This window comes from Oncorhynchus mykiss, chromosome 9 (genome assembly GCF_013265735.2).
Source record: "Oncorhynchus mykiss isolate Arlee chromosome 9, USDA_OmykA_1.1, whole genome shotgun sequence".
NCBI classification, from domain to species: Eukaryota; Metazoa; Chordata; class Actinopteri; order Salmoniformes; family Salmonidae; genus Oncorhynchus; species Oncorhynchus mykiss.
The window spans coordinates 70,799,639-70,819,228 of NC_048573.1; the positions used below are offsets into that span (position 1 = coordinate 70,799,639).

The following is a 19,590-nucleotide window of genomic DNA, read 5'->3' on the forward strand; positions in this document are numbered from 1 at the left end:
CAATGGCGGTGAGCTTTACACGACTCCAGCTGACACTTGGCATTGTACATGGCGATCTTAGATTTGTGTGCGGCTGCTCGGCCATGGAAACCAATTTCATGAAGCTCCCGACAAACAGTTCTTGTGTGCTGAAGTTGCTTCCAGAGGCAGTTTGGAACTCGGTAGTGAGTGTTGCAACCAAGGACAGATGATTTTTATGCACTACGTACCTCAGCACTCGGCGGTCCCGTTCTGTGAGCTTGTGTGGCCTACCACTTCGTGGCTGAGCCGTTGTTGCTCCTAGACGTTTCCACTTCACAATAACAGCACTTACAGTTGACCAGGCACCTCTAGCAGTGCAGAAATATGATGAACTGTGCCATGTTGAAAGTCAATGAGCTCTTCTGTACAGGCCATTCTACTGCCAATGTTTGTCTATGGAGATGTATTTATGTTTTCAACAAACATTGGAGACCAAATATAGTTTATATGTTGTCAACAATCCAAGCCAACCCCGTCTGTTTGTCACATAGTTGCGTACGCGTCGGTTTTGTTGGTGTTGAAACGTGGGCTTTTAATTTGAAGGTTTTGTCATTACATATGCACGTGACGTCATCGTTTGTGCTGTTGGCAGAACGCGAGCTTCCCGACCAACATGGAGAGAAAAGGTAATTGTTATAAAGGCATAAAATACACAATTAATCTGTTTGGTGTTCACATAATATATATGAACAAACGTGATTTTAGTGTCGTATTTAAAGTTACTGTTCATTGTATCGACGTACTCTTTATGTACGAAATGTTTTGTGGAATTGCATGTCCCCTGAACGCACTGGCGCAGCTAGCTAATGCTAACTAAGCTAGTACCATCAACCTGACCCCTTAACTACAATCCATTGATTTTAATGTCATTGCAAACTATGATAAAGTAATTGAGTAAACGTGGACGGAGTCATGTATTTGTTTGTGCGATTGGCATGAGCAGATATTCAGTGAGTGGTGGTTGCACGCTAGTTAGCTGGCCAAACATCGCAGTTGTCTCTTCCTTTTTAAAAGAGGACGTTATTGAATATCTTCAACCAGTAGCTCACTTATGTAAGCTAATGCGACCACAATTTAATTTTGTCTATAGTTAGCTAACAACTGTGGCTAATGTTAGCTGGCTAATAATTAATTTGCTAGTTGGCTCACAGGCCAGCTTTCAGATGTCATAACGTTTCGTCCAGTGAGTCACTACATGGACAGAGCTAGATAAATATACTGCTGAAGTGATGGCTACCTAGATATTGAATACATCTCTTTCATTGCATTAGTTTTAGCTCTTCAAGCGAGGAAGAAGAGGGCAAAAGCGAAGAAGTCCAGCAAGAAGTGAGTCATTCTGCAATGCACAAACATACTGGCCAACAAACATGTGTCTAATGACCTAGTCATTTGTTGTTGTTGTTTTTTTTTACCAAGGCGTTGAATCAGCTCGAGGCCCAAAGGTCCAGTTTCCGTGGTGTGCTAAAAAGTACTGACGTTGTGGTCTGTGACAGTCACATTACTACTAGACTACACGTGCTGTCCACTCCAGACTTGCACAGCAGACTGTTCTGAGTTTGCAATAGCCATCCGTTTTTTCTACCACACACACACCATAACACCTAGTTCATTATTTATTTAGGTTGAAGTACAGTTCTGTGTGAAACTCTCCACACCCCTTGAACAGTCTTCACATTTTGCTGCCTTAAAATAAAAAGTGATTACATTCACCCAATCGATCTATTCAACCTATTCCACTTAGAAATACAAAATGAGGTTTTATTGATTGTCTTCACATCCCATAGTTAATACTTGGTGAAGCACCCTTTGACAGCTGTGAATTGTTTTGAATACTAATCTACCGACCGTGCACAACTGTTAGGGTAACATACTGTATATCCATTGTTTTTGTAAAAAATTCCTCACTCAGTCAATCTGGTTGGGAATCATTGATGGACAGCAATTGTCAAACCTGGTCTCCGATTATAAAAAAAAAAAAAAAAAAGCAGATTTAAGTCAGGAAGGAGACTGGAACATTCAGGAACACAACACCTTTTCGTTCAACCATTACTATGAGGAAGAATACGGTGTTGGGATAAATGCTGAAGTGAAGGTCTGAGGTTATCCTAGGCTGATGAGATCTTATGTTTTGTTCTGATTATATGAGTCAGATCTCCTATGCTTGTTTACCACAGGCCTTATTTTCAGTGTTTATAAAAAAATGTAAATAAACATTAATTTCCCCATTGGCTTTGACCAACGAGCTATGGCTGAGTTGTTGCCTAGAAAAAGACGCCATTACTATTGCTCTCTCTTCTTACACGCCAAAGACACAGCCTACACCTCTCCTCTTTCCAAGAGGGGTTGAGGGGTTCCTGTTTTCATGACAGACTGACCAGGTGGATCCAGGTGAAAGCTATGATCCCTTACTGATGTCACTTGTTAAATCCACTTCAATCAGTGTAGATGAAGGGGAGGAGACAGGTGGTTAAATAAGGATTTTTAATCTTTGAGATTAATTGTTTGTGTGTGCCATTCAGAGGGGCGTTGTAGGTGCCAGGCGCACCGGTTTGTGTGTGCCATTCAGAGGGGCGTTGTAGGTGCCAGGCGCACCGGTTTGTGTGTGCCATTCAGAGGGGCGTTATAGGTGCCAGGCGCACCGGTTTGTGTGTGCCATTCAGAGGGGCGTTGTAGGTGCCAGGCGCACCGGTTTGTGTGTGCCATTCAGAGGGGCGTTGTAGGTGCCAGGCGCACCGGTTTGTGTGTGCCATTCAGAGGGGCGTTGTAGGTGCCAGGCGCACCGGTTTGTGTGTGCCATTCAGAGGGGCGTTGTAGGTGCCAGGCGCACCGGTTTGTGTGTGCCATTCAGAGGGGCGTTGTAGGTGCCAGGCGCACCGGTTTGTGTGTGCCATTCAGAGGGGCGTTGTAGGTGCCAGGCGCACCGGTTTGTGTGTGCCATTCAGAGGGGCGTTGTAGGTGCCAGGCGCACCGGTTTGTGTGTGCCATTCAGAGGGGCGTTGTAGGTGCCAGGCGCACCGGTTTGTGTGTGCCATTCAGAGGGGCGTTGTAGGTGCCAGGCGCACCGGTTTGTGTGTGCCATTCAGAGGGGCGTTGTAGGTGCCAGGCGCACCGGTTTGTGTGTGCCATTCAGAGGGGCGTTGTAGGTGCCAGGCGCACCGGTTTGTGTCAACCCAATATTAAGGTGTTCTTAATGTTTTGTGTACACAGTAGGCCTAGTGCATTGTTCTGACTCTGCATGGTGGTGATATAGACAATGCAGGGCATGCTTTGTGTGAAGTTTCTGACAAGACTTTGAATGGCACCTGTCCTTTTGGTTTCCATAGCAGCAGTTGATTCATTACAGGCTTTGAGTGTTTGAACTATATGGCCTCTGGTCGTGTCTATTCTCTGGAGGCAGGAGGAATACAGCGTGTCTATTCTCTGTAGGCAGGAGGAATACAGCGTGTCTATTCTCTGTAGGCAGGAGGAATACAGCGTGTCTATTCTCTGTAGGCAGGAGGAATACAGCGTGTCTTTTCTCTGTAGGCAGGAGGAATGCAGCGTGTCTATTCTCTGTAGGCAGGAGGAATACAGCGTGTCTATTCTCTGTAGGCAGGAGGAATACAGCGTGTCTATTCTCTGTAGGCAGGAGGAATGCAGCGTGTCTATTCTCTGTAGGCAGGAGGAATGCAGCGTGTCTATTCTCTGTAGGCAGGAGGAATACAGCGTGTCTATTCTCTGTAGGCAGGAGGAATACAGCGTGTCTATTCTCTGGAGGCAGGAGGAATACAGCGTGTCTATTCTCTGGAGGCAGGAGGAATACAGCGTGTCTATTCTCTGGAGGCAGGAGGAATACAGCGTGTCTATTCTCTGTAGGCAGGAGGAATACAGCGTGTCTATTCTCTGGAGGCAGGAGGAATACAGCGTGTCTATTCTCTGGAGGCAGGAGGAATACAGCGTGTCTATTCTCTGGAGGCAGGAGGAATACAGCGTGTCTATTCTCTGGAGGCAGGAGGAATACAGCGTGTCTATTCTCTGGAGGCAGGAGGAATACAGCGTGTCTATTCTCTGGAGGCAGGAGGAATACGGCGTGTCTATTCTCTGGAGGCAGGAGGAATACAGCGTGTCTATTCTCAGGAGGAATACGGCGTGTCTATTCTCTGGAGGCAGGAGGAATACAGCGTGTCTATTCTCTGGAGGCAGGAGGAATACGGCGTGTCTATTCTCTGGAGGCAGGAGGAATACAGCGTGTCTATTCTCAGGAGGAATACGGCGTGTCTATTCTCTGGAGGCAGGAGGAATACAGCGTGTCTATTCTCTGGAGGCAGGAGGAATACAGCGTGTCTATTCTCTGGAGGCAGGAGGAATACGGCGTGTCTATTCTCTGGAGGCAGGAGGAATACGGCGTGTCTATTCTCTGTAGGCAGGAGGAATACGGCGTGTCTATTCTCTGGAGGCAGGAGGAATACGATGTGTCTATTCTCTGGAGGCAGGAGGAATACGGCGTGTCTATTCTCTGTAGGCAGGAGGAATACGGCGTGTCTATTCTCTGTAGGCAGGAGGAATACGGCGTGTCTATTCTCTGTAGGCAGGAGGAATGCAGCGTTTCTGGAAATGTCACTATGTAAATATTGATATTATTAGCTCATGACATCACACCTGTGTGTGGTTGTGACTCTGACCACGGCACGCCCAAGTCAGATATGAGCGTCTGAATCCATACAGCCGGGCCACTCCTGGGGGTCTGAATCCATACAGCCGGGCCACTCCTGGGGGTCTGAATCCATACAGCAGGGCCACTCCTGGGGGTCTGAATCCATACAGCAGGGCCACTCCTGGGGGTCTGAATCCATACAGCAGGGCCACTCCTGGGGGTCTGAATCCATACAGCAGGGCCACTCCTGGGGGTCTGAATCCATACAGCAGGGCCACTCCTGGGGGTCTGAATCCATACAGCAGGGCCACTCCTGGGGGTCTGAATCCATACAGCAGGGCCACTCCTGGGGGTCTGAATCCATACAGCAGGGCCACTCCTGGGGGTCTGAATCCATACAGCAGGGCCACTCCTGGGGGTCTGAATCCATACAGCAGGGCCACTCCTGGGGGTCTGAATCCATACAGCAGGGCCACTCCTGGGGGTCTGAATCCATACAGCAGGGCCACTCCTGGGGGTCTGAATCCATACAGCCGGGCCACTCCTGGGGGTCTGAATCCATACAGCAGGGCCACTCCTGGGGGTCTGAATCCATACAGCAGGGCCACTCCTGGGGGTCTGAATCCATACAGCAGGGCCACTCCTGGGGGTCTGAATGCATACAGCAGGGCCACTCCTGGGGGTCTGAATCCATACAGCAGGGCCACTCCTGGGGGTCTGAATCCATACAGCAGGGCCACTCCTGGGGGTCTGAATGCACTTCTGTTTTTGTTTTGTTTCCATCTGACAGTTACTTGTACTCAGTTAATTTGTTAATTGGTGTCCCAGGTCTACAGTAAACCAGTCCCTAATTATATATCACAAGATTTAAAGCGGCCAGAAGTAACTGGGTCAGATTAAAGCATCCCACGACAGGTACACAAGTTTAGTACACATGTTGGTGACTCTTGGCCCTGTCCAGAATGACATTAGACCTCAAGTAATCCTATAACACCCATAATGAATACTGTGAATGATGTACAGTATTTTAGTAAATCCTGTTTAGGGTTGCAAAGGGTTGGAAACGTTCTGGTAAATTTGTGGTATTTTTCGTGGGAGTTTTCCATGGAAAGTTAAGCCCGGGAATTTGTGGAATTTTGCGTAAATTCATCAAAAAAAGTTAGCTTATAACAGTGAACCTTTTTTTGTGGGATACACAAAAGGCAATTCTAGGTCTTGTGGCATATTTTGGTTAAACCATCCGCAATTCAATGGAATTGCAACCCTCTGCATGTACAGCTGATTCTCAAGATCTTGCCCACTAATGAGATGCTATTGAGCCCACACTACCACACTGTCTGAGCCAAGGACTACATGCATTCTGGTAAGTTTTGATTATAATACTGGGTGGGGTGAATATATTTTATGACATGCATGATTTTTTTGTTAACTAGTAAATAGTAGCCTACAGCAAAGTGAGTTGAAATCATTTTTAATTTGTTGACAATTTCTGCTAGTTAGTTTTTGCTACCATGTGGGGTTTTGCTAGCTTGAGCCTGCTAACTGAGGAGTGTTAATTCACATGTTTCCATACATGTTTAATTTTTTTCCAATCTTTACAGGACAATGCCACGGGCACTATCTGGTGTGTGGAGACATTTCACTGCAGCCTAATGTAGAAGGAAAAGCTGTGTACATTTGCAAATACTGTGCCAAATCATATGTGGAGAATGCAACAAAGATACAGAATCATCTGGCCAAGTGCATAAAGTTCCCTCTGCGCTAAACAAGCAACCTCTGACAAAAGTCCCTCTACTTCTATTGGAGGTGAAAATGAGCATCCTGTCTGGTGCAGAGATCAACAAGGCCTATGGTGTCATCACTACCGTGTCTCGCCACGATCTGGACGAGGGAAAGGTTCTTGGCAGTCTGGAAAAGTACACTTCTAAGCAAGGGCTTTGGGATGGAGATGCAATATGGCAGTCATGCCAACATATCTCATCAGCCACCTGGTGGAGGGGACTTTGTGGATCTGAAGCTCTTTCCCCTGTTGCCTCCATCATCCTCCAAATCCCATCAACATCAGCCGCCTCAGAGCGCAACTGGTCCTTTCCGGGGAACACACACACCAAATTATGCAACAGGCGGACCAATACAAGAGTTTACAAAATGGTGGCCATCTGGGCAAATTTGAGGCTTTTTTAACCTGACAACGAGCCATCCTCAACAAGGTTGGAAAGTGACAGTGAAGATGAGGCCTCAGAGTCTGACGTTCAAGAGGTGGACATTGAGGAGGTTCAGGGAGAAGACATGGAAGCCTGAGAGGAAGACAACCAAAGCTTTAGTTTCTAGACTATCATTTTACAGATGTATGTTGAAAACGATTTTGGGAGATGTGATGGATCATTGGGGATCATTCAATATTCCCTTTCTTTTGTTGTTCAGTGAAATCATCCCATGTGAAGAGTCACCTCATTTAATTAGTTATTAAATTATATATATTTTTCTATTGGACGGATTTAATCATTTGCAAGTGTCTACTTATGATAAGATTTATGTTTCTGTCTCCATATGATACGTTAAATATCTACATTTTAAATGGTATTAATATTAATTTGCATATATTTCCGTTAATTCCCATATATTCCTGTTTAATTACCACGGAAACTTTCCTCCTCCTGAATGTTCCCCAAAATGTGCAGCCCTTGTCCTATTATAGAAAGGATGAAGATGGTTGTGGTTTATCCCCAACAGCCAAGCCGACCCACACTATGCCATCACACATTGCAGACGTCCTATGTTATGTAATGCCTATCTGCTGTGCTGCTATATTTATAGCAGCAGGAGAACGATGAAGTTCGCAGCACGGGTTAACTGAAGCGTGACATAATGGATGGTGGAAATGCCCGGCTCATTAAGGCATTATCAGAACTTATGGCAGTTTCTGCACCCAGAACAACACAGCCTAGTCTCGTCTGCACCCAGAACAACACAGCCTAGTCTCCTCTGCACCCAGAACAACGCAGCCTAGTCTCCTCTGCACCCAGAACAACGCAGCCTAGTCTCCTCTGCACCCAGAACAACACAGCCTAGTCTCCTCTGCACCCAGAACAACGCAGCCTAGTCTCCTCTGCACCCAGAACAACACAGCCTAGTCTCCTCTGCACCCAGAACAACACAGCCTAGTCTCATCTGCACCCAGAACAACACAGCCTAGTTTCCTCTGCACCCAGAACAACACAGCCTAGTCTCGTCTGCACCCAGAACAACGCAGCCTAGTCTCCTCTGCACCCAGAACAACGCAGCCTAGTCTCCTCTGCACCCAGAACAACGCAGCCTAGTCTCCTCTGCACCCAGAACAACACAGCCTAGTCTCCTCTGCACCCAGAACAACACAGCCTAGTCTCCTCTGCACCCAGAACAACGCAGCCTAGTCTCCTCTGCACCCAGAACAACGCAGCCTAGTCTCCTCTGCACCCAGAACAACGCAGCCTAGTCTCCTCTGCACCCAGAACAACACAGCCTAGTCTCGTCTGCACCCAGAACAACGCAGCCTAGTCTCGTCTGCACCCAGAACAACACAGCCTAGAGTTCTGGCAAATACTTTTTGTATTTTTCTAAACAATGGATATCCTCACTGCAGTCATCCTATGTATGTGAATAACTTTAGTTAGAGTTTATTTTAGAGTTTATTTTGAGAGCAGTAAGGCAGTTAGCTGGCTGTCACTGCTTTGGGATGTCTTGAATGGAAAGGGCAACAGTCCTGTATCAAATGTCAGTGTAAATGCCAAGGCAAGTCACTCATCTCTAGGGGGAAACGTTTGTCATCCAAGGGAAAATGTCTATTTTTATGAAAAGGGATGGTGCTGCCACCACCATGCTTCACGGTAGGGATGGTGTTAGATGGGTGACGAGCTGTCCCTGGTTTTCTCTAGACGTGGCGATTTGCATTCAGGCCAAAGTTCCATTTTATTTCTCATTAGACCATAATCTTTATGCTCGAAGTCTCTCACGTGCCTAATTGCAAACTCCAAGCATGCTGTCATGTACCATTTTTCTCAGGAGTGGCGTCCGTCTGGCCACTCTCCCTTAAATCCCAGATAGAGACTGTTGTCCTTCTGGAAGGTTCTCCCACCTCAGCCTAGGAACTCTGTAGTTCTGTCAGAGTGGTCATTGGGTTCTTGGTCACCTCCCTGACCAAGGTCCTTCTTGCCCTGTTGCGTAGTTTGGTCAGACGGCCGGCTCTAATCAGAGTCTGGGTAGTTACATATGTTTTATATTACCCAATGATGGAGACCACTGTGCTCTTGGAAACTTACAGCTCTATAGACTCTTTTAAAACCCTTTCCCCAGATATGCCTCATCACAATTCTATTAATTTATTTTATTAAACTAGGCAAGTCAGTTAAAAACAAATTCTTATTTACAATGGCGGCCTAGGAACAGTGGGTTAACTGCCTTGTTAAGGGGCAGAACGACAGATTTTTAACCTTGTCAGCTCGGGGTTTTGATCTAGCAACTTTTCCGTTACTGGCCCAACGCTTTAACCACAAGGCTACCTGCTACCCCTATCTATCTCAGAGATCTACGGACAATTCCTTGGATTTCACGCTATAGTTTCTGCACTGACATGCACTGTTTACAACAGGACCTTTTTATAAAGACAGGTTGTGTTGCTTCTTATATTACGTCCAAACAATTGAATTGGCTACAGGTGGACTCCAAGTTGTAACGACGTCTCAAGAATGATCAAACGAAGTTAACTGCACCGGAGCTCAAATTTGGAGTGGCCTAGCAAAGGGGTGTGAATACTTGTGTAAATTCGATTTCTGTATTTTTTTTAATAATATATTTGCGAGATTGTCTAAAACATATTTTCAATTTGTCATTCTGGAGTGTTGTGTGTAGGTGGGTGAAAAGTATATTTAATCCATTTTGAATTCAGGCTGTAACAAGAATGTGGAATAAGTCAAGGGGTATGAATACTTTCTGAAGGCACTATGTTCTGTTATTATACCGTCATAACATTCATGTGTGTCTTCCAGGCATCCTGCCCACCCCAGAGGGACAGCAGCCCAGCAGCAGCCCCAGCCAGAGGCCTCTCCCCAGGAGCCAGATGAGCCTGAGGAGATCCTAGGCTCTGATGACGAGGAGCAGGAAGACCCCAACGACTACTGCAAAGGTGAGTTGCCCTTATATACACTCGATGTCCTAGAGGTCTTCCAGGAAGTACCCCGAGACTACACTCGGTTGCCACGGAACTCTGATCCACTCGATTGCCACGGAACCCGGATCTGGGTGAAAATAAGTGAAATACCGACAGAGTTACAAAACTTAAATGCAAATTTCACACATTTACTTTAAAAATAAACAAATATTTTAATTTTACCCCTTTTTCTCCCCAATTTCGTGGTATCCAATTGTTGTAGTAGCTACTATCTTGTCTCATCGCTACAACTCCCGTACGGGCTCGGGAGAGACGAAGGTTGAAAGTCATGCGTCCTCCGATACACAACCCAAACAAGAAGCACTATCTTCTTAACAGCTGTGCTGGTGGCACAGCTGGCGCTGCAGTACAGCGCCCTTAACCACTGCACCACCCGGAAGGCCCTCACATTTACATTTTAATGAAATAAAAGATCCCAGAGATGTTTCATATGCAGAAAAAGCTGAAATTTCTTATTTTGTGTAGAAATTTGTTGACATCCCTGTTAGTGAACATTTCTCCTTTGCAAAGATAAACCATCCACCTCACAGGTGTGGCATATCAAGAAGCTGAATAAACAGCGTAATCAATACATCGATGCACCTTGTGCTGGGGACAATAAAAGGCCACTCTAAAATGTGTAGTTGTCACATGACACAATGCCACAGATGTCTTAGGTTTTGAGGGAGCGTGCAGTTGGCATGCTGACTGCAGGAATGTCCACCAGAGATGTTGATTTCTCTACCATAAGCCGCCTTAAAAATTGCTATAGAGAATTTGGCAGTATGTCCAACCCGCCTCACAACGTACAGCTGATGAAACTGAGGAGTATTTCTGTCTGTAATAAAGCTCTTTTTGTGGGGAAAAACATATTCTGATTGGCTGCGCTTGGCATCCCAGTGGGTGGGCCTGGCTCCTTAGTGGATGAGCCTATTGCCACCCATGGCTGTACCCCTGCCCAGTCATGTGATATCCATAGATTAGGGCCTAATTTATTTATTAAATTAACTGATTTCCTTACATGTACTGTAACTCAGTAAAATTGTTGAAATTATTGCATGTTAGTATTTTATTTCAGTGTGTGTTATATATATATATATCTTTTTTTTCTCTTCACATTATTAGTCCTAATAACAAAATAATGACTGAACTTGCTTTTCTTCTGTCTCCATTCTCCCTCTCCTGTTTGTCTAGGTGGCTACCACCATGTGAAGATAGGAGACCTGTTCAATGGGAGGTACCATGTGATCAGGAAGCTGGGCTGGGGACACTTCTCCACTGTGTGGCTGGCCTGGGACATACAGTAAGAGCTTCTTCTCCTCTGTTTCTCTCTGTTAACACACATGAAAAAGGTGGATGTGTTCTTTGAGCACATTTTGAAATGGCACTGTATTGGCTCACAGCCATACAGTGGGGCAAAAAAAAGTATTTAGTCAGCCACCAATTGTGCAAGTTCTCACACTTAAAAAAATACTTATTTTCCACCATCATTTGCAAATCCTACAATGTGATTTTCTGGAGAATTTTTTTTCTCGTTTTGTCTGTCATAGTTGAAGTGTACCTATGATGAAAATTACAGGCCTCATCTTTTTAAGTGGGAGAACTTGCACAATTGGTGGCTGACTAAAAACTTTTTTCCCCCACTGTAAGTATTGGGCTATATAAGGAATAGGGTGCATTTGGGACAGAGAGACTGTCTTCTGTGTCAGCTTGACTGACTTGACAGTCTGTGTTGTAGGGTGAAGCGGTTTGTGGCTATGAAGGTTGTGAAGAGTGCAGAGCATTACACCGAAACAGCCGTGGATGAGATCAAACTGCTCAGATCGGTGAGTACTACCCTAACAGTAATTTATACCCAACATAACATCAGGCTGATGTTTTCATCTGTAAAATGCCTCCCTTTATATTCTCCTCTATTTTCCTGTCAGACACATTTGTTCTGATAAGTTTTTTTTTTTCCTGGCTTTGCTTCGTAGGTGAGAAACACGGACCCTGACGATCCCAAGAGGGAGATGGTGGTTCAGCTACTGGATGACTTCAAGATCTCCGGCGTTAACGGGACTCATGTGTGCATGGTGTTTGAGGTGCTGGGGCATCACCTACTGAAGTGGATCATCAAGTCCAACTACCAGGGCCTTCCTCTGCCCTGCGTCAAGAGCATCATACGCCAGGTAACTAGTAGCAAGGGCAACATACGCCAGGTAACTAGTAGCAAGAGCAACATACGCCAGGTAACTAGTAGCAAGAGCATCATACGCCAGGTAACTAGTAGCAAGAGCATCATACGCCAGGTAACTAGTAGCAAGAGCAACATACGCCAGGTAACTAGTACCAAGAGCAACACGTGGCGGGTAAAACAGCTCGAGCTCAGTGAGGTTGGATGGAGAGCATTTGTGAACAGCAGTTTTCAGTTCTTTCCACAGATTCTCGATTGGATTCAGGTCTGGACTTTGACTTGGCCATTCTAACACCTGGATATGTTTATTATTGAACCATTCCATTGTAGATTTTGCTTTATGTTTTGGATCATTGTCTTGTTGGAAGACAAATCTCCGTCCCAGTCTCAGGTCTTTTGCAGACTCCATCAGGTTTTCTTCCAGAATGGTCCTGTATTTGGCTCCATCCATCTTCCCATCAATTTTAACCATCTTCCCTGTCCCTGCTGAAGAAAAGCAGGCCCAAACCATGATGCTGCCACCACCATGTTTGACAGTGGGGATGTTGTGTTCAGGGTGATGAGCTGTGTTGCTTTTACGCCAAACATAACGTTTTGCATTGTTGCCAAAAAGTTAAATTTTGGTTTCATCTGACCAGAGCACCTTCTTCCACATGTTTGGTGTATCTCCCAGGTGGCTTGTGGCAAACTTTAAACCACACTTTTTATGGATATCTTTAAGAAATGGCTTTCTTCTTGCCACTCTTCCATAAAGGCCAGATTTGTGCAATATACGACTGATTGTTGTCCCATGGAAAGAGTCTCCCACCTCAGCTGCAGTTCATACAGAGTGATCATGGGCCTCTTGGCTGCATCTCTGATCAATCTTCTCCTTGTATGAGCTGAAAGTTTAGAGGGACGGCCAGGTCTTGGTAGATTTGCAGTGGTCTGATACTCCTTCCATTTCAATATTATCGCTTGCACAGTGCTCCTTGGGATGTTTAAAGCTTGGGAAATCTTTTTGTATCCAAATCCGTCTTTTGAACTTCTTCACAACAGTATCTCGGACCTGCCTGGTGTGTTCCTTGTTCTTCATGATGCTCTCTGCGCTTTTAACGGACCTCTGAGACTATCACAGTGCAGGTGCATTTATACGGAGACTTGATTACACACAGGTGGATTGTATTTATCATCATTAGTCATTTAGGTCAACATTGAATCATTCAGAGATCCTCACTGAACTTCTGGAGAGAGTTTGCTGCACTGAAAGTAAAGGGGCTGAATAATTTTGCACGCCCAATTTTTCAGTTTTTGATTTGTTAAAGTTTGAAATATCCAATAAATGTCGTTCCACTTCATGATTGTGTCCCACTTGTTGTTGATTCTTCACAAAAAAATACAGTTTTATATCTTTATGTTTGAAGCTTGAAATGTGGCAAAAGGTCGCAAAGTTCAAGGGGCCCGAATACTTTCGCATGGCACTGTAGTAGCACTAAGAGCGACACGTGACGGGTAACTAGTAGCACCAAGAGCAACACCTGACGGGTAACTAGTAGCACCAAGAGCGACACCTGACGGGTAACTAGTAGCACCAATAGCGACACCTGACGGGTAACTAGTAGCACCAAGAGCGACACGTGACGGGTAACTAGTAGCAACACGTGGACGGGTAACTAGTAGCAACACGTGGACGGGTAACTAGTAGCAACACGTGGACGGGTAACTAGTAGCAACACGTGGACGGGTAACTAGTAGCAACACGTGGACGGGTAACTAGTAGCAACACGTGGACGGGTAACTAGTAGCAACACGTGGACGGGTAACTAGTAGCAACACGTGGACGGGTAACTAGTAGCAACACGTGGACGGGTAACTAGTAGCAACACGTGGACGGGTAACTAGTAGCAACACGTGGACGGGTAACTAGTAACACCAAGAGCAACACGTGGACGGGTAACTAGTAACACCAAGAGCAACACCTGACGGGTAACTAGTAGCACCAAGAGCGACACCTGACGGGTAACTAGTAGCACCAAGAGCGACACCTGACGGGTAACTAGTAGCACCAAGAGCGACACCTGACGGGTAACTAGTAGCACCAAGAGCGACACCTGACGGGTAACTAGTAGCACCAAGAGCGACACCTGACGGGTAACTAGTAGCACCAAGAGCGACACCTGACGGGTAACTAGTAGCACCAAGAGCGACACGTGGACGCGTAACTAGTAGCAACACGTGGACGCGTAACTAGTAGCAACACGTGGACGCGTAACTAGTAGCAACACGTGGACGGGTAACTAGTAGCAACACGTGGACGGGTAACTAGTAGCAACACGTGGACGGGTAACTAGTAGCAACACGTGGACGGGTAACTAGTAGCAACACGTGGACGGGTAACTAGTACCTTGGCTACCCTAATCTCAGAATCCAAAACCAAATATTGCGTGTGCTACCTAGCTAGCTACACGAATCCACATTTATCTAAACAATGTGTGATGAGAGACATTGTTTCCCCCTATAAGTGTTTGTGGATGTTTTGAAGGTTTTTACTTGCCATATCTGATATGTGGTTGTTTTATCTTCCTTGAATTGAATGCAGTGAAAGTAAATCACGCTGGATAAGAGCGTCTGCAAAATGACTCAAATGTTATTTATGTAATTCAGGTTCTCCAAGGCCTGGACTACCTTCACACCAAGTGTGAGATCATCCACACTGACATCAAGCCAGAGAACATCCTGCTGACGGTGAATGAGCCTTATGTGAGGAGGCTGGCCGCAGAGGCTACAGAGTGGCAGAAAGCAGGGGCTCCGCCCCCCTCGGGGTCCGCAGGTAGGGGCTATACACACAGTACACACTGACATACTTCCAGTTTATTGGGAGGCCCTGCTTTTTCTGGGTTTGGGCACAAGGTTATTATTGGTTTGTATTCTTACTTGGCTCTGTCTCTTTTCAGTCAGCACAGCACCAGCTCCAAAAGCAGTAAGTTGTCTCTGCTTGAGATTTGTTTGTTGTTACTAAACCCCTGTTGTTACTAAACCCCTGTTGTTACTAAACCCCTGTTGTTACTAAACCCCTGTTGTTACTAAACCCCTGTTGTTACTAAACCCCTGTTGTTACTAAACCCCTGTTGTTACTAAACCCCTGTTGTTACTAAACCCCTGTTGTTACTAAACCCCTGTTGTTACTAAACCCCTGTTGTTACTAAACCCCTGTTGTTACTAAACCCCTGTTGTTACTAAACCCCTGTTGTTACTAAACCCCTGTTGTTACTAAACCCCTGTTGTTACTAAACCCCTGTTGTTACTAAACCCCTGTTGTTACTAAACCCCTGTTGTTACTAAACCCCTGTTGTTACTAAACCCCTGTTGTTACTAAACCCCTGTTGTTACTAAACCCCTGTCGTCGTTGTTACTAAACCCCTGTCGTCGTTGTTACTGAACCCCTGTCGTCGTTGTTACTGAACCCCTGTCGTCGTTGTTACTAAACCCCTGTCGTCGTTGTTACTGAACCCCTGTCGTCGTTGTTACTGAACCCCTGTCGTCGTTGTTACTGAACCCCTGTCGTCGTTGTTACTGAACCCCTGTTGTTGTTACTGAACCCCTGTTGTTGTTACTGAACCCCTGTCGTCGTTGTTACTGAACCCCTGTCGTCGTTGTTACTAAACCCCTGTTGTTGTTACTAAACCCCTGTTGTTGTTACTAAACCCCTGTTGTTGTTGTTACTAAACCCCTGTTGTTACTAAACCCCTGTTGTTGTTACTAAACCCCTGTTGTTGTTACTAAACCCCTGTCGTTGTTGTTACTAAACCCCTGTTGTTGTTACTAAACCCCTGTCGTCGTTGTTACTAAACCCCTGTTGTTGTTGTTACTAAACCCCTGTTGTTACTAAACCCCTGTTGTTGTTGTTACTAAACCCCTGTTGTTGTTACTAAACCCCTGTTGTTGTTACTAAACCCCTGTCGTTGTTGTTACTGAACCCCTGTCGTTGTTGTTACTGAACCCCTGTCGTTGTTGTTACTGAACCCCTGTCGTTGTTACTGAACCCCTGTCGTCGTTGTTACTGAACCCCTGTTGTTGTTGTTACTAAACCCCTGTCGTTGTTACTGAACCCCTGTCGTGTTCTGTCTGGCTCACTGTTTGTCTTCCTCTTTTCCAGACGACCAAAATGTCCAAGAACAAGAAGAAGAAGTTAAAGAAGAAGCAGAAGCGTCAGGCGGAGCTGTTGGAGAAGTGCATTCTGGATCTGGAGGAGATGGAGAAGGCTCCGGGGAGGGGAGATGAGGAGGATGAAGATGAAGAGGACCCAGAGTCTCCAGTCTCTTCCAAACAGCAGCGGACATATTGTGCTCCTCTCAGACAGGTTTCCTTACAGGAGATAGCCAGCCAAGACACAACCGGTGAGTGTCTGGAATTCAACTCATTACAAATGTATTGTCTCTCAAGGGGAAGTTGGTTAGATTAGTCTTTTTCAATCATGGGCCTGGAGATCCACACTGGGTTCTACAGGCTTTTTGCTCAGCACTGATGTACCTGACTCGACTAATCTACTAATTATCAAGCCCAGCTGGGCTGGGACAAAAACCTGCACACCCAGTGGGTCTCCAAGACCAGGATGAAGAACAACACAGAATCAGACTAATTAGAAGGGAACTACTAGTCCAGCCTCCACTAAATCTAATGATGTGTTCTTTTCTTGTTTACCCAGCGTACATTGCGGGTGCGGAAGTTACGCGGTTCGTACCAGAAAGCATAATAACTGAGGTAGAGGTGAACTTTAACGGCCTTCGTCCTGAGGAAGAGGAAGATGAAACAAAGGAGAGGAAGGCACAGTGGAAGGAGGAAGACCAACACAATGGTAACACAGACCCAGCAGAAGATCACGGTCTTCTTCAGGAGTCGAACCCACAGGAGTCAATATTATCAAACCCACAGGAGTCAATATTATCAAACCCACAGGAGTCAATATTATCAAACCCACAGGAGTCAATATTATCAAACCCACAGGGGTCAAAAAAGGTGTCAAATGGTCAGGAGTCTCCACCTCCTCAACCCGTGTGTAACGGCCTGGTGTCCCCAGAAACAGAGGAACCTAAGACCCCAGAGAGTGAGGGGAGTGGAGCTCTACCCAGGAAGGTGACTGAGATAAGGAGAGAAGCATCTGAGATGGAGTCAACAAGCTTCAGGGTCCGGGAGGAGGAAGAGCTGTCACCGGAAGAGGAGGAACAGGAGAAGAAGAATCAGGAGGAAGTCACGGAGGAGGCGCAGGATAGGAGTTGGGAGGATGAGGAGCAGAACAGGAGTCATGGGGAGGAGGAGGAGGAGGAGGCCACAGAGATGCTGGATAACATCCAGTATGGAGGAGAACAGGAGAGTCTAAAGGATGGTGAGTAGACCATCTTGTTGTGAACATTACGCTGCTATGCAGGGTGGAGCACGTTTGTTCCTAAGCTGAAAAAAATATAGGAGCACAATGAAAAAACATTTGATGTAACAACGTTTTCTTTGTCGTTACTGTAAGAACCACGTTCATGAATCTCCATGGCACCCAAGGGCTGCTCTACGTTGCAGGGCTGCTCTACGTTGCAGGGCTGCTCTACGTTGCAGGGCTGCTCTACATTGCAGGGCTGCTCTACGTTGCTGGGCTGCTCTACGTTGCTGGGCTGCTTTCCGTTGCTGGGCTGCTCTACCTTGCAGGGCTGCTCTACGTTGCAGGGCTGCTCTACGTTGCTGGGCTGCTCTACGTTGCAGGGCTGCTCTACGTTGCAGGGCTGCTCTACGTTGCAGGGCTGCTCTACGTTGCAGGGCTGCTCTACGTTGCAGGGCTGCTCTACGTTGCTGGGCTGCTCTACGTTGCTGGGCTGCTCTACGTTGCTGGGCTGCTCTACGTTGCAGGGCTGCTCTACGTTGCTGGGCTGCTCTACGTTGCTGGGCTGCTCTACGTTGCTGGGCTGCTCTACGTTGCTGGGCTGCTCTACGTTGCAGGGCTGATCATTTTTCTAGGCGCACTGGTGCTCCTGAATAAAAATGTCAGGTCGCACAGCAAAATATTTAAGTAAAATGGTCTCACTTTCAGAGCCCTGCCTTGTGGTGGAGCTGTCTCCATGGCTATATGTTTATCTCTAGCGATACAACCAGAAGGTTAGTTATGGTTGAACAAAGTGATCGCCTCATCCTGAGTTTTAAGTACAGTAGTTTGTGTTCGTCCTTTATTTTACTGTCAGGTCAGTGTTGAAATGGCTGGTTGTCTTCCTCTCCGCCTTTCCCTTCCTCTCTCTCTCTCCTTCCCCTTGCTCTCTCTCTCTCCCTCCACCTTCCCCTTGCTCTCTCTCTCTCTCTCTCTCTCTCCCTCCACCTTCCCCTTGCTCTCTCTCTCTCTCTCTCCCTCCACCTTCCCCTTGCTCTCTCTCTCTCCCTCCACCTTCCCCTTGCTCTCTCTCTCTCTCCCTCCACCTTCCCCTTGCTCTCTCTCTCTCTCCCTCCACCTTCCCCTTGCTCTCTCTCTCTCTCCCTCCACCTTCCCCTTGCTCTCTCTCTCTCTCCCTCCACCTTCCCCTTGCTCTCTCTCTCTCTCTCCCTCCACCTTCCCCTTGCTCTCTCTCTCTCTCTCCCTCCACCTTCCCCTTGCTCTCTCTCTCTCTCTCCCTCCACCTTCCCCTTGCTCTCTCTCTCTCTCTCCCTCCACCTTCCCCTTGCTCTCTCTCTCTCTCTCCCTCCACCTTCCCCTTGCTCTCTCTCTCTCTCTCCCTCCACCTTCCCCTTGCTCTCTCTCTCTCCCTCGCGCTCTCTGGGGATGCAGCCAAACTAGCAGCAGGAAACCTCCTGGTCAACCCCCTGGAGCCACTGAATGCAGGCAGACTGAAGGTCAAGATAGCAGACCTGGGGAACGCCTGCTGGGTGGTGAGTATCTGTGCAGATGACCCAAGGGATTTCCTGCTTAAGTCTACCAGGCATCGATGTTGCCTGCCTGCTTAGTTGAGCTTGCCTGGTGCAATGGAAAATGGGCACCCTCCTGATAGACTCACTGAAATGCTCACTCTTAGTCAACGGGACTACTAACTACTGTTTCTACTCAGATCAGAAACCGTAGTTAGTAGTCCCGTTGACCTTTGTGTCTCCTCCGCAGCACAAGCACTTTACAGAAGACATTCAGACGAGACAGTACCGTTCTCTAGAGGTGCTCATTGGCTCTGGCTACAACACACCAGCTGACATATGGAGTACAGCCTGCATGGTAAGACTGGACAACAACCACTGACACACTTTACATGCATACATACTGAACAAAAATATAAACGCAACATGTAAAGAGTTGGTCCCATGTTGTTTCATGAGATGAAATAAAAGATCACAGAAATGTTCCATACCCACAAAAAATGTATTTCTCTCAAATGTTGTGCATAAATTTGTTTACATCCCTGTTAGTGAGCATTTCTCCTTTGCAATAGATAATCCATCCACCTGACAGGTGTGGCATATCAAGAAGCTGATTAAACAGCATGATCATTACACAGATGCAATTTGTGCTGGGGAAAATAAAAGTTCACTCTAAAATGTGCAGTTTTGTCACATGACACAATGCCACAGAAGTCTAAAGTT

The 19,590-nt window shown here is 46.5% G+C and overlaps 1 protein-coding gene across 2 annotated transcripts in view; it reads left to right on the forward strand.

Moving 5' to 3' along the window:
- Positions 1-545: 545 nt before the first annotated feature.
- LOC110532780 (SRSF protein kinase 3) overlaps positions 546-19,590 on the forward strand; it is a 29,289-nt gene continuing 10,244 nt past the window's right edge. For both annotated transcript variants that reach the window (XM_036988900.1, XM_036988899.1), the window contains exons 1-12: positions 546-647; positions 1,293-1,347; positions 9,679-9,815; positions 11,034-11,142; positions 11,578-11,665; positions 11,816-12,010; positions 14,659-14,824; positions 14,949-14,974; positions 16,151-16,391; positions 16,700-17,377; positions 18,791-18,891; positions 19,118-19,225. In XM_036988900.1, the coding sequence (XP_036844795.1) occupies positions 635-647; positions 1,293-1,347; positions 9,679-9,815; positions 11,034-11,142; positions 11,578-11,665; positions 11,816-12,010; positions 14,659-14,824; positions 14,949-14,974; positions 16,151-16,391; positions 16,700-17,377; positions 18,791-18,891; positions 19,118-19,225 (1,917 nt within the window). In that variant the 5' untranslated portion in view covers positions 546-634. The remainder of the gene's footprint in view (positions 648-1,292; positions 1,348-9,678; positions 9,816-11,033; positions 11,143-11,577; positions 11,666-11,815; positions 12,011-14,658; positions 14,825-14,948; positions 14,975-16,150; positions 16,392-16,699; positions 17,378-18,790; positions 18,892-19,117; positions 19,226-19,590) is intronic.